The sequence below is a fragment of the Lycorma delicatula genome, chromosome 2 (assembly GCF_047948215.1).
Source record: "Lycorma delicatula isolate Av1 chromosome 2, ASM4794821v1, whole genome shotgun sequence".
NCBI classification, from domain to species: Eukaryota; Metazoa; Arthropoda; class Insecta; order Hemiptera; family Fulgoridae; genus Lycorma; species Lycorma delicatula.
The window spans coordinates 44,495,988-44,511,879 of record NC_134456.1 but is presented as its reverse complement, the minus strand read 5'-3'; the positions used below and the strand labels follow the sequence as shown (position 1 = coordinate 44,511,879).

Here is a 15,892-nt window from a genome sequence, read left to right as displayed (position 1 = left end):
TATCCATGCTTTACATAAAAAAAATCTTTTAAAATGTAAATCTATTTAAAAATTTTTATAACATAACTAACTCCACATTGTATAACTGTTCGTGAAGGAAAATAACATGAAGCGAGTTAACAACACTATGGACATGTTAGTTACATCTTAAAGAATGGAATTTATTAAACAAGGATACTGAAATTTCAGTATATAGAAATCAAAATGAAAATTTACTGAAATACTTTAGAATTTGTTCCTGCCATGATGTTAGGGGGCTAATGTCTGAACTGGACATTGAATATGTTATTCATGATCAGCATTTATTTATGGACTCATTAAAAGAAGCCTAAAGGCAGAGTTTTGCATAACTCGAATAAATTTTCTTCTATACCACCTCTACACATAAAATTAGGCCTGATGAAGAATTTTGTAAAAGCATTAGATAAAGATGGAGATGGCTTTAAATATTTAGCTGAGGTTTTTTCACTATTAAGTGAAGCCAAATTAAAAGAGGGAATATTCATTGGACCACAAATAAGAAAATTAAGTCGTGACAATATATTTCGACAGCAAACTGAATCCTTAACAACTAATAACATGGAAGTCATTCAAAGATGTCGTTACTGGTTTTCTTGGAAACCTGAAAACCATGATCAGTTTATAAATGAACTCATAGTGAGCTACAAAAATTTAGGCTGCAGAATGTCATTGAAAATTCATTTTTTACATTCTAAAATAGACTTTTTCCATTTAAACTTAAGTGAAATCAGAGAGGAACAAGGAGAAAGTTCTACCTTTATATTGTAGATGGACAACATTATGAAGGTAGATTGGATGAATCTATGATGAGTGACTACTACTAGATGATAAGAAGAGAAGACTTAGCTGAATACAAAAGGAAAAAAAAAAAAGAAATTAAGATAAACTTAAATGTCTGCATAATAAAGGTAGAAATTTTAATTGTATTATTATTATTATTATTATTTTTGTATTCTATTATTTAAGAGGTTTTTCAATATTTTAAAGGATAACTAGAAATCTGAGGGTGATGAAGAAAAACTGATCTCATTTTAAGATTCAGCATAAAAAATATCTCCTAATAACTGTACTTTTATCTCGGTTCCAATTTTTTTTTTTGACCTGAGTTATTAAAACACATTTCAGTATAAAAAAAATTGTATCTACTTAAAAGCTGAAATAGCAGCTTTAAAATAATATGATCATCATATTTGTAATTAATCATTACAAATTAAAAAAAAAAGATTTTAATAACTGTTAGATCTGCTCTTAACACCTAATTATTTTTTATTTATCTCTTAATGTAATTATAAATAATAGGACACTTACTTATTGTAACTTATATTTTTTATTAAAATAAGCATTCAAGAATAAGATACAGAACAGAAGATTGAGTGAAGAATGTGAAAACGTTATATTGTGGTTACAATATTCCGTTTTCACATTCTCACATTCTTTTTGTTGAAACCAGTGTTACAAAATTAAAAAAAAAAAAAAAAGCTTACATACAAAATTGATAGAATTTTAGAACATGGACATTCAGTACTTAGACTGCTACCTTATCATCTGCACCCTATTGAAGAAATATGGACAGAAGTTAAAAAGCATGCTCGCAGTTAAAATATGTTCATAATGCATTGGAATCCATAGAGATAAATTTGCAACCACGGACACTTCCGCATTGCAATGATGATCCATATAGTAACAATGTTAAAAATGCATTAATTGAAAATGAATGTTTAATAGATAATGCAGTGTAGCATTATATTATAAACTTAGAGGATGATTCATCAAGTAATGACAGCGATTAACTTTCCTATAAATAAAAAATATTTCAGTGTATTAGTAAAATTACTTATTCAATATGAAGAGATTTCAATACAAAATTTATTTTAATTTACGTTTAAAATAGTTAAAACTATATTGTTAATTTGATTCAATTTTTATCTTGTTTACTTAATGAATAAATCATTTTTTGTATTGTAAATTAATTTAATTATTAAAAAAATAATTTGGAAACGTCTTCATTGTTTAAGTTTTAAACAGCTATTACAAAATATCAAAAAGGAAAGATAAAAACAAAAAAAGAGTACATTGCTTAATGAATAATAATAATAATAACCATACCAAGGGAATTTTAAGACATAACAATAATCAAATTTCCCTTTAGAGGTAGTATTGCTCGTTGAGAAAATAAAAAAAATCACTCTGCTTGAGCTCCAATTTAACTAATACTATCATGCTCTTTTGTATACACTGTAGTGTATTGGTTTTAACACCACAGTTAAAAAACTAGCATTCAGGAAATAAATTGTTTATCATATCTGTCAATATCTAGCAACAGATACGTTAACCAAGAATTTATTTTTTTATCTAATTCTATATAAAGCATATAAAATAAATATATTTTCTGTGAGCATTACTCAAAATCTAACATAACAATACCCACGTAGCAGTGAACTACTATAATAAAGAAATTGAGAATGAATAATTATTTTGATTCAATCTTCAATTTTTATTTTGCCTAACTTCTCCAAGTATATGAAATATAGCTTTTTATCTAAGACATGTCTAGTATATGTGGAGACGACAACCTTCTGACAATCCATCAATAATATATTTATTGTTAGATAAATATTGCATATAGGAATGTAACAAAAATAGGGAACCTGCATGATCTACGCGTGAAATGATGTTCAGTTATAAAATTTGTAAACATTTTTGAGGTAATAATGATGAGTTTGGTTATTCACTGGCATAAAAGATGTAACTGAATTAGAACTATGAAGTGTTACTCAAAATTTACATTGTATATGTAAACAAGAACTAGTACAACCAAACACCACTAGTAGCAACATAATACAGCCTTCATGACCCAGTACATCTATCTGCTTTGATCTAAGCAGCTGTGTTTGCAAGCAGTTTTTCATTAGCATGTTTCCTTATGATATTGCAATGACCAATCTGAGAGAACAGAACATATGTATTAAGTGTGTTTCAACTTTGTAAAAGAGATAAAGAAATGCATAAAATTTAGTGCAGGCATTCAGTAACAATTTTTATGCTAGATGCAAATGTATGACTAGTTTAAACATTTTAAATTATTGAACATCTGTTGATTATTAACAGTCTGGATGATGATCTACCAGCTTTACATCAAAAAATGGCAGTGCTCTTTGGAATGCAATTGTGGAAAATTGTAGGTAGTCTATTGTCTGTGTCACTGTCAAATTACTGAATGGAAATTGAGCATAAGAATTACTGCAAAGTTTATGCTATGACTGCTGAATGAAGAACAGAAACAGCATCACATAAATGTTCATAGTGAACTGAAGAACTGATTTGAGCTCACCAAGATTTCCCTTCTAAGATCATCAAAAGTGATGAAAGTTGGGTACATGAATATAATCCTGAAAGAAAGCAACAATCATCCTAGTGAAAAATTCATCTTCAACTCTGCCAAAAAAGTTTACCAAATCAAAAGCTAACTCCTTATTGATCAGTCTCTTCAATACTGTTGTATCCATATTATTCACCCAGTTCATATCTCCCCATTGGAAAATTACTGGAGAGTTCTTTGTGCCGATCTAAGGTGATTAAGAGAGAATCTGACAAGGGAATGTTCAGAGTAGTGTAAAACTGACTGGGTCCTTCACCACAACAACGCAAGGCCATATATCACTTCGACATGCTGCAGTCTTTGGTGAAAAACAATATGGTGGTTGTTCATCATCCATTCTATTCACCAAACTTGGCTATTTGCAAATTCTTTCTCTTTCTCAAGTTGAAGGGGCAAAAATTTAACACAATTTAAGGAGATTCAAGCAAAATCACTGGCAGTACTGAACACATACACACACACACTAAAAATATTCGGGATGCTTTCCATTTGCAGCAGAAGCAGAGGGATTGGTGCTGAGCTCTTAAGGGAACTAAGATGAAGGTAATTGTGCCAAATAAAATCCAGAAATAATGCAACTATGTTGGCGTTATATTTCAGAAACTTTTATTTTACTAAATATATTTACCTTATTATATTTTGCATTCTAGAATTTTTTCATGTGAAATTTTATTCCAAAATGCATGGGGGAACAAAATGTTAGCCTAAAATCATGAACACCTGATGCTTCTATATCAACAGAAAAATCACATTTAGAAACAAGTACAGATGAAATTTGGTGACTTACTAAAAAAAAAAATATGGTTACTTTTTTGTGTACTTCAGCCAATATATTTGATACAGTACATTTACTTTCTTTAAGCTTGTTTGTATTGCTTGAGTTTGGAACACTTTTACCTCTGGTAAAGGAAACTTTTAATCTTTCATTTGTAAAAAGGAAAGCTTTCTAACCGCCGTTTGACGAAAAATTCAACTAATTACATTGGTTTTTAAAAAAAGAAAAAAGTAATATATCTACATGAAATCCAACATTATGGCAATAAAAGACTATACTGCTCTGTAACTTCAAACCTTCAAAAGAACCTCCAAAAGAAACAATGACTGCCACCATCCAAGGTGGTTAGTTCTACTACATCCCATGCTACTAAAATATATGTACCCGAGTGATATTCTTTATGTATTGGCAGACTAAAAACAATCTCCAACTTTGATTAGGTCATTGCACAATCATCAGTTTCTTTGCAAACTGAACTTTCCAACCACCTTTAGGCAAGCGATCAATTCATTACCAAAGCTAACTACCTGATACAGAAAATACACTTTCTGACTGATATTTCTTTAATTTCATTTGCCTTTTCATCAAGCATATTTAATCAATATTTAACAATGCCATTATAAAAACAGAACTATTCGTAGCCATAATTTATTAAAAATTCTTTATAATGATTTATAATTACAGATAATCTGTACTTCCACAGATTACAGATAATCTGTGGAAGTTGGCATCTCTGTAAACCTTTTGTTCTATAATTTAATTAGTGTTTTAAGAAGATAATAAAAATTAAATATTTTAATTTAAATTCACAGGAAACCATCAGTTGAAAGTGAACCAAGAATTCAATGGCCACCGATGTCAAACCGTTTCGGACCGTACCTTAGAATAGATGACCCAAGCTCTGTACGAGATAACTTTTTAGTTGAATATAACATTACTATAACAGAAGGTTTAAATAGTTCAGCAAAAAGTGTAAGATATACACATGAAGGGCTTATGATAAATATTGTTTTTATTATTTTAATAAATTTAATAGCTTTTACAAATCTTCTTTGATACATTCCAAATAATATAAATAGAAAAATTTAAAATAATCTTGTAATCAATAGCCGAAATTACATTAATGGTAAAATTGTGTGAGCTAATGCATTTTTCAAAGTAATTATACAAGAAATAAATTTAGTAAATTAGTATAAACAAAATAAGTTAATAAATTATTTTAGTTCTTAAAAATATTTAAATAAAAAAAGTAAAGAAAATATTAGTCAGGGTTATTGATTAATCTATTACTTTTATAACAAACAGATCACAATACGAGAGGAGAAAAAGTTCTCAAATTCATCTCCATCACAACTAAATTAGCATGATATATCATTAATGGTGTCTCCATGTCACACAATATGTGTTGCATGCAACAGAATATGGTTTTTATTTGAAATTATAGTTTCCAAATATGCCTCAAGTCCCATTCCTGAATAAACACAACTCATCTGTGTTATTACATTGTTAAACAAATTTTCATGTATATATTTATCACTGAAACAAAGAAAATGTTGAATGTTAGATATAATTTAAAACAAGTTTTATATATATAAATGAATTAGAATAAATAATACAATTTAATAAATTAAATTTAAGAAAACAAAAACTACACAGAATAAAAAAATCATTAATATATACTTACATAGTAATAAGGAAGGTGAATTTAATAAAGCAGTTGTCTTCTAAGAAAACAAACTTCAGCCACAGCAGACATAAATAAGCGTCATCCATAGTCTACTTTTGAATAAAAAGTAAAAATAAAGATGGGAGCTGAGGAATTACATATAGACATAAAACGATGCTCAGTGTGAATTATTTGCCAGGATGTATAATGAATGGTTAAAAATATTAAATATAATTTGTTTTTACTAGTTACTCCTTCCTGAATTAATCTACTAAGAAAAATATAATCTATAACCTAAGACGAATAACTTATTTAACAAAATGTCTTCCAATATAATATTTTTCATAAACCTCCACTTGCTTCTTATTAAAAATTAAGAACTCTTAGTAAATTTATGTACTTAACTATAAAAAATTCATATCAGTATATTATTATTACTTATAAGTTTACCTCAGAATTAGTGTAAAATAATAAATAGATTAGGATGAATATGTGCTGTATATATAATAAGGTATGTCATATAAATTGTAAAACCTCCTATCTTATCACTACTCGCAAACAAGGTATGAGTATTTCAAAATTATATATTAACATAATTACATACCAATGTAGCATAATTATTCAAGTTTCAAGATATTTAAGATAAATTAATATTTGTACATAGACAAATTATTAAACCCAAAATTATTGCTCAATATCATCACCACCACCACCACAACCACCATTAAAATTAATTTTTTTTTTTTTAAATATGTATTATAATTATATGTGTATTATTATTAGATGTTTTTTTTAAAGGTAATAGTTGTAATATCTATTAAATTGTGATAAGTACAAAATGAAAATATGCTATATAATAAACCTGTTTTTAATAAATATTGTTTTATGTTTTAATTAACCTACAATAGCAAACTCATTTGAGAAATTAATTTAAACTCCAGTTTTGGTCAACATGGACAATCTGTTTCTTCATCAGTAAATTATGATTTTATAAAAATTTATTGACGTATCACTGTTTTTAGAATTAAATTCTCTACAAGTTTTTTTAATAAATTTTACACATTTATTACTCATTTAACAAAGCTATTGAATTGCAAACCTAAAAACATGGTTTTCAGACAACAAAGTTTTCAGTTTTACTTTGAATATCATAAAAACTACTAGAGATACAGTTCTGGAACCTATTTTATTCAATTTTCTGGTCAAAAACCATAGGAAACCATTAATTTCACCCCTCTATTAACGTCCTAAAAATTTTAGCATGGCCTCATTTCACCAGAGCAGCTGAATTCCAGGTGAAATTTTTTGCTAGCCATAACTTGCTAATGAAGCACTTCCAGACCTATGACTATACAAACTGTTTTCACTATTTTGAAGAGAGTAATACACCTGTGAAGTATGTAAGTTTCCTCATGGGACACTTATATATTAGGAAATCATATGCAGTAAATAAAATTGATTTTAATCATATTAATAAAACGATTGTAAAATATAAATTTTATTTAATAAAAATCTTTACAATTTTTAACTTTTGCCATATGATAAAATAAGTCCCTCAAGAAGATGATTCTTCCATTTCATCATCATTATTTTCATTTGAATCTTCACTCTCATGACTACTATCTTCATCACCATCATCATCTCCATTTATACTTTCTACAGACATGTCCTCATTTAAAAGATCAGTCCACCTGTCATCATCCTCATCGTTCTCCTTGTCATCATCATCCTCCTCTTCTAATAAACAATTAGAATTTAGTGGAGAATCTGTGAATCAAAATTAAATTATGAATAATAGCAGTACAATAAAATTGAAAAAAAAAAAAAACAATATTAACTGGTTTTAATAAGACAATAAAAACAAAAGTGAAAAAAATTATGCAACTCTGAATTCATTAATCCAATTAAGTGGGACATTTGCTTTTAGGCTGGCACTAACGGTAATACTTGATCTTGCTTAGCAGTAAGTAATGTACGCACTCCCTATTTTGTCTGTCAGGGCAGATATGCTATAAAAAAACTATCATATGTTTTATATGGTTGCAATGTGCATTTACTCTTCAGTTATTTTAAATTGCAATCGTTTCTAAAGTCCCACAAAGACTTTGCTGAAGCTTTCCTTGATCAAACAAATCCAATAAGTCAACGATTTCACACATAGTTGCTCATTTTAGAGAAATAGGTAATGCAGATAAACAAAAATGGTCTCGCCGGCCAATAGTTGCATCCATACTGTATTCACATCATGCAGGAATTGTGTCTTTTAATGGAAAAAAGGCTCAATTATTACAAATAGTTTACATGTTTTTTTCATAGCAATATTTGGATGGTACATTTTGTTTGGCGACAAGGTATAGTTTCATTTAAGTGGTAATATAAACAGCCAGAATAACCTGATATTGGAGTACAGAGACCTCCTCATGTTTTCCATGAGACTTAATTTCATTCAGAAAAGAGTAGTTTGGTAAATCTGATCAGAAGAGAATAAGGAGTCCAATATTTTTCATGGAAACAGATATCTGAATGCTACCAACAGATTAAAACTAACTTCATAGCACTGCTAAAAATAAATGAACATGATTACTGGCTGCAACAAGACAGTATAACTATCTCGCACAGCGAATCCACACTGTTGCTGCTACATTAATGAACTCTAAAACTAATAACTTTCTATTTATTTTCTGAGTGAACATGTAAAAAGTAACCTAGGGTCAGTAAATAATTAGAAAGTCATTTCCTGTGGTCCACAGCTACATAGGTCACCAGATTTATCTCCCCCTGGTTTTTTTTAAGTTTATTTAAAAGAAAAAAATGTTCAGAAATAACACAACTACATACACAATTAAACACCCCTAATGGAACATTGAAATCAAAATATTCCAAATCAGTGTTGTAATATTTAAAATACGGCTGTTAACATAAAGAGATGTGTTGATGCCTATACCTGTTTCACTCAAATGGAGAACATTTCAAACATTTATTATAACAGAATTATTTAAGTTATGAAATTATTTAGTTTATTAAAATTTAATAAAGTTTTTTCATATACATGAAGTTTGAAAAAAAGTGGAATTTTAGTTTTTCTCAAAAAGTCTATTTATTCATCAATTTTGTTTTGTCACCTTCAAAGTAACCCCTTCAAATAAAATACTTTTGTTCCAGTGCTCTATCCAGTCTTTGAAGCACCTAAGGAATGCATTTTCGGTATGGCGTTTAGCTCCTCCAGTGATTCTGGCTTTATCTCTTCAATGTTGGCAAAACATCATCCTTTCATGGTTCTTTACAGCTTGGGGATTGGAAGAATTCACAGGGGAAACATGTCTGACGAATACAGAGGCTGAGGCATCATAATGCTGTTGTTTTTGCTTAAAAATTCATGAACAAGCTGTTAAGTGTGAGCAGGCACATTATAGTGGTCCAATTGCCATAAATTGTTTCATCAGAAATCCAGGTGTTTTCTTTGGATTGATTCAAGCAAATGACATAGAATTTCCAGATAGTACTCCTTATTGACTGTACAACCTGGTGGCAAGAACTCATGATACATTAAACCACTGAAATCGAACACAGAGATTTAAAACCTTCACATTTGATTGAACTTTACAATCTTTTCTCGGTCTTGGCTCTTCAGGAAGCTTCCATTGGGATGACTGAGCTGTAGTTTCAACTCATACCCGTACACCCATGTTTCATTACCAGTTATGACCCATTTGAACTGTTCTGGATCGTCGTTTCAGGAACTTCTGAGCAATGTTCACCCAGCACTGCTTTTGGTTAAAATTCAACAATTTTGGAACAAATTTTGCTGTCACACATTTCATGTCCAAAACATCCGAAAAAAATCGGTTGGCATGAGCCAAATGATATGGCAACATCATCAGCAACCTATCTAATAGTGATTTGGCAATTATCCACAATCATTTTCATTTTTTCGATATTGTCATCGGCTGTTGATGTTTTGGGACAGCCAGGGTGCTTGTTATCTTGGCCCTCTTGGAAATATTTGAACCACTTGTAAACGTTTGCTTTATTCATAGAAGAACTGCCAAAAGCAAGATTCAATATTTCCAACGCGGTGCTGAACTTTATTCCATTCTTAGCAAAATTTAATGCTAATTCTTTGTTTCATTTTTTCCACAAGTTAAAAATCACCGACCATATAAAAACATATGTAGCTTTTTTGAAAAGTTTATTGTTATAAACCAAGCATTCAATATGGCTACCAATGTAAAAATATGTGTCAGGGGACAAGTATACCAAAAAAAATTGTGGCAGTTGAACTTATACAGCATGAAAATTTAAAAATTTTAGGTATTTTTTTATCAAACCTTGTATTATGTTTCCATGTATGCTCTCCCCCACAGTGGCTGAGTAAATTTTGCACTTCCTATATATATTTTGCCATGTAATGTAATGCTGATTTGACTACAATTTATCTAAATTAAACCAAAATGATTTATATTGATCTGAATTATGAAACATGAAGTATTGGAGATACAATCTTTTGTTTTTATAACTAGCCATACTTGGTTGAATGCTTTTTTAATCTGGAAAAAAGTCCCTATCTCAGAACTTGTCTATCATTAACATTAAAGGGGTTAACTATTTTCCATTGTTCTGTCAAAACTAAGAGTTTTTTGGTCTTGAACATACAATACCATGAACTTTCTCCGTTCTAATTATTTAGTGGCACTAGGAATACTTTTTACATGTTCACTCAGAAATTAACAAAATTCTATGTTTATAATCCTTTCGTATCATAAATAACCTCATGTTTCTTTTGTTTAGATAACTATATACCAATACATTTAACGAATTATAATTACCACCAATGAATATCTAGTGAAATGTGTTATAATCTGAAATTTTTTTTTAGGTAACAGTGTATCAAACAATAAAATATTTTAATAAAGCTATATACTTTTAATTATATTAAGTAACAACAATTAGCTTTTAGATTGTCTATAATTTTTGTTCTTTTTTGGCCTCTCTGTTCTGGAGCTTCTACTGTTTCATCTAGCAGTATTTTAATCAATAATTCTCCTATTATTGTATGTCCTATCCAGTTAGCTCCTACTCTGAATTTGTCTAATTAAGTTCTATTCTTGTTAATTTTTCTCATTATGTCAGTTTTCATTTTGTAACTTAATCTTCACCAATTTTCTTCATATGTAAATCTCAAATGCCAACAGCCTTCCTTTTCCTGTTTTTCTTAGCGCCCTTGTTTCATATCTACACAAACATACATTCCAAACATAATGCACAATTCTTCCTTCATTTATGCTGAAGTTCAATGGCTTATTATCTTCAATTCTATTATTTTAGTCTTTTACTTTCATTCCATATTCTAGTATCTATTACTTCTGAAATATCGTAAGTAACTTCTACTTTTGGAATCCATCTATTGAATATCCTGTGCTTCATTCCCTAAAAACCACATCATCTTCAAATTTTATATAATTTAGTCTCCTTCCTTTTATAATTTATATTCCTTCTTTTTTATATTTCTTTTAAATTCTCCATCATCATCTTCAAGAGAATTTTATATCATATCAACCTTAATCCAGCATATTCAACAATTTTGGTGATAGGCAGTAATTATTCCTGAGTCAAACCAGCCAGTTTGAACATTATTTATTTTCATAGCTATTTTCTGATTTAGCAATAATTTTTTAATTAATTTTCTACTTTCCTATCTGCTTTTTGACTCCTTAATATTTCTACTGGTTTATCTTATTTGACTCAATTGAATATGTTTTTATATAACTATAAAACATTTTATAGACTTGTTCAAAATTCACAGAAGAATCTTTGCTGAATGTAATATAAACTATCCTGTAATCGTGAAAATTTATTATACCTTGCTTTTTGTGGACTGTAATCATGGTGGTTGTTTTAAGAAAGTCTTCTGGACACAATCTACCATTCTAGGTTGTGTTAGGTAGGCTTACCATCACTTGTAATTTTTTGTCATCAAGACATTTAATTATTTCTACAGTTGCTACAGTTTTCATATATTTTATTATTTATACATTTTTTTTGTTTTGTTTTTTAAGATTTCTGTTTCTACTTTGACTAACTGTAGGCTACATTTAGTAAAATTCTTTGTGTGTCTTGTGAATGACATACTCACATTTTTAACATAAATGTAGTTTAGTTATTTTAGTAAGCTATGGAATATGTTTAGTAAAAAATATAATCATAAACAAGTATAAAATTTTCAATTTATTTTCTACTTAATTTTGTAAGCATTCTATAGGCTACTTTAAATTAGTTTTTTAATAAACATTAAAATTTGTATTTATTTCATTATATAACCAGCAGTAAAGCAATATTGATAAATTAAATGGTGTACCAATAATTTTTAATAATCATTATAATTAAAATAGCTATAATAATGAATATAATTATTATGTAACTACACATAAATTGCAATACAAAATAGCTTTGCAGTCACTTGAAACAGTGTAGGGTACAATAATAATACTACCAGTATAACAGACAGAGATAAATGTGGCACCTTACCAAAATACATTTGTTAATCATCCACCACAATCCAAAGTGATCCCCACTACATGAGAGAAATTGTTTCTTAAAAATAAATGATTAACTTTCGATTTCATAGAAAAGTCATATGTAAATGAAACAATCAGGGAAATAATCTAACAATGAGTAAACAAAACACGAGTTACAGGTACAAAACACTTATTTAAAATCTTAACAAGCGTTTTCACAATGGTAGTCCTGGATTAGTTAACATGTATTTTGCAATGCTCATCATTAAATATATTTTCCTGTTGTTTTCATTCAACCAAAGTTACTGTATAAAAATGCTCAATTGTTACTTTCACAACTAGAATCTTTTCTCACAAAAAAAATTTCCTACATCATACCAATATAAAAAAAAGATGAAATGGTTTCTTAATAGTTATTAATTTAAGGATATCAAAAAAAAATTAATTCTATGTGGTGTCTTTTCAACTGATTTCATCAATTTCCTACGCAATGGCACCACTGTTTATAATGTATGTCAATATTTTCAACCACATTAGTAACGTACTTCAGATATAGCAGCTGAGTAATTAGGAATTTTTTTATTATGAATGACAATTTATTTTGTTTGAAAATGACAAAACAAAGAATTTACATTAAATATTATGTAAAAAATGGAATAAAGTGTAGTGAAGTAATCAATATGTTAGAGGAGGCTTTTGATGAGCATGTTATGTTGACACCAAGGGTTTATGAGTGGTACAAATAGTTTCAAGAAGGCTGTGAAGATGAAGACTGCTATCAAAACGTGGGTGTATGATTACGATTTTGAAACGAATGTCCAATCATCCCAATAGAAGCCAAGTTCAATCGAATGTAAGGTTAATAAACAGTTTACACAGTTTATGTAAGGCAAAAAAAATGTGGACAAATAATTTTGGATTTTGCAAAATTAAAAATAACACCATACTGATGCCACATCCTGTAACTTTTCCAACTTTTCTTTTTTTACTGATGGCACACTGTGATTTTTTCTTGTGTCACTGATTGAGAGAACATTAAAAGGATGACTTGAAACGACAAATGGAATATAGAAAAAGAATCGCTAAGTGAACTTAAGGCAGTGTCAAAAATGCTTTGAGAATTGGAAGAGATGCTGGCATAATTATGTCACAGACTACTTTGAAGGGAGACAATATCAATGTAGAAGAATTCGATAAAAATTAAAATTCTATTTATTTTTTGATCATATCTTGTATAAAAATATCCAATCCTAGATTAAATTTATGACAATTATTGCAATGTTTGAAAACACAGTGAAATATGCTAACACAATACTGAAAACAGGCAAACCAAACAAGAAATAACAATTAAAAAATTGAATCAATCATTATTAACTTGATACATACCATTATCCTGATACACAAGGAGCGGTTCAAATTCTATAACAGGTTTACGTGGAACACTGCTGGATGTAGCCTGATCTAATAATAAATTTAATCGACCTTTTAATTGATATAGTGGTCCTAAACAACTTAATCTGCTTTCAACCAAACCCATTAATGGAGCTATAACAGAAGAACAATTTTCATCAGCCAGCAACTGGCTAACGTGTATCCTTAGCACAGCTTGTAACCACATTGCTGCAACTTGGCTCCTAAATAAAAAAAAAAAAAAAACACTAAAATTACCATTAAACAATATATTTAATAATCAAAGGTTATTTATGCCATCTTTTACACGTAAATTAAATGTCAAGTAAAGAATTAAATAAATAAAATTAAAGTAAAATTTGAATCTTAAATGAGAAATTTTAAAATAATGTACATGAATAATTTTTTTTCTTCTTTTAATTCAGTTTTTTCTTTTTACACACAATTATTTGTATAGATTTTAACAGGCTGACTGCCGATAACTCCGATTGAAGTGTATCGGCTACATTTGTTAGCACAATCTGTTCCGATTGGAGTGGCCATCCCACATTTTGTTTCCTGTCATATTCTGTCATCAGTATTGTGTATAAAGTTGTTGTTAATATTTGGTGTCCTTATTGAATAATTGCTTATGTGGTTTCATGGCTTTCTTTTCAAATTTGTTACATTGTGTTGGTGAAAATGAGCAACAACCCAGGGCTCTCATCGAATACACGTAATCTTTCGTTTTCAAATAAAAGGTTAAGTAATACAGAGTTATTGCATTTACTTACAAGACAGTGATGATTGGAATCCTGATACTGATCTTGATGGTTCAAGTTCAATACAAGTACTGATAATGAAGACGAGATCCCATTCATTTCTGTTTCACTGGAGATTTTTCCAGCATCACCAGTTTCTACTGGTTGTGGCTCAAACATCAGACAACATAATATAGCAAAATACATGTGTTACAAAAATTTAAATTTACAAAATAACAGGGAATTCTGATGTCTATTCCTCAAGAAGGTAAACCAATATAGAGTTTTTCCAGTTAATTATAAATGATGATTCTTACAATCAATTGCTAACTGGACAAATTAAAATGCTGTTCAGTTATCAATATGCCCAGTAATGAGTAAACATTCTTGTATTACTCAGGGGTAAAACATTACACTAGAGGAAACAAAAGTTCTTCTAGGTCTATTACTTCATACTGGCACAATTTTTTCTGTAGTCTCAATGATAGTATTTAGAAAATTGATGTCTAGGAATTGATTTCTTCTTATTTTACGATGCCTTTATTTTACATCTCCTAAAGAGCTCTCAGTGACTGTTTGGGGAAAAATAAGGCCAGTCATATATTTTTTTAATACCAAAATGAAAACTATGTATTATCCAAGTAGAGAACTATCGACAGACAAAGCAATGATGTTTTGGCAAGGTTGTCTACAATTTAAACAATATATAAAAGATAAATGCCAAAAGTATAGTTAAAATTGTAGATGAACTGAGCAAACTGATATAAAAATCTCATGTCTATGAAGGTTCCTTCATATGTATATAGCAGAGTGGGACATATGGAAAAAATTGTATGTCACTTACTTAAAGATAAGTAACGTTTACCTAGAAATTAAATTAAAGCAGTTTACCTAGATAATTATTACAATAGTTAATTCAGCAATTAAATTATTGGACCAAAATACATATTCCACTGGAACTTTTCAGGCTAACAGAAAAAATAATCTTAAGGAAGTAATGACTGCCAAACTGAAAAGAGGAGAAAACAAATCAATGTTTTTTAATGGAATGCATGTAGGGAAATGCTGAGACAAACGTCTTGTTAATTACATAACAACAGAATTTGAAAATGCACTGGCTGTGTTTCGAAACAAAAGAGGCCAGGAAACAGAAAAGCCCGCTGCTATTATAAGTTCACGTCAGGAGTCAGATATTAATAGGATACAAGTTCATGTCAGGAGTAGATCGCCAAGGTCAGATGATGGCTTATTACTATTGCAGTAGGAATCAATTTACTGGTACAAAACATTATTTGTGCATGTATTACAGATGAGTGTAGTCAATTCATATTATTTATATAACAAATACACACAAGGTGACTGTTTATATGACTTCTGATCAGAATT

At 29.2% G+C, this 15,892-nt stretch overlaps 2 protein-coding genes across 2 annotated transcripts in view; one reads left to right on the top strand and one right to left on the bottom strand.

The window, feature by feature from the left end:
* Window positions 1–6,717, top strand: part of LOC142318773 (carboxylesterase 4A-like) — a 155,885-nt gene extending 149,168 nt beyond the window's left edge. Inside the window, exon 11 of the mRNA XM_075355230.1 lies at window positions 4,988–6,717. Within this exon, the coding sequence (XP_075211345.1) occupies window positions 4,988–5,231 (244 nt within the window). The 3' untranslated portion in view covers window positions 5,232–6,717. The remainder of the gene's footprint in view (window positions 1–4,987) is intronic.
* Window positions 6,718–7,323: 606 nt separating this feature from the next.
* Window positions 7,324–15,892, bottom strand: part of LOC142318769 (WD repeat-containing protein 43) — a 53,029-nt gene continuing 44,460 nt past the window's right edge. Inside the window, exons 9-10 of the mRNA XM_075355221.1 lie at window positions 13,743–13,990; window positions 7,324–7,608 (exon numbers count right to left, since the gene is read on the bottom strand). Coding sequence (XP_075211336.1) covers window positions 7,397–7,608; window positions 13,743–13,990 — 460 coding nt within the window. The 3' untranslated portion in view covers window positions 7,324–7,396. The remainder of the gene's footprint in view (window positions 7,609–13,742; window positions 13,991–15,892) is intronic.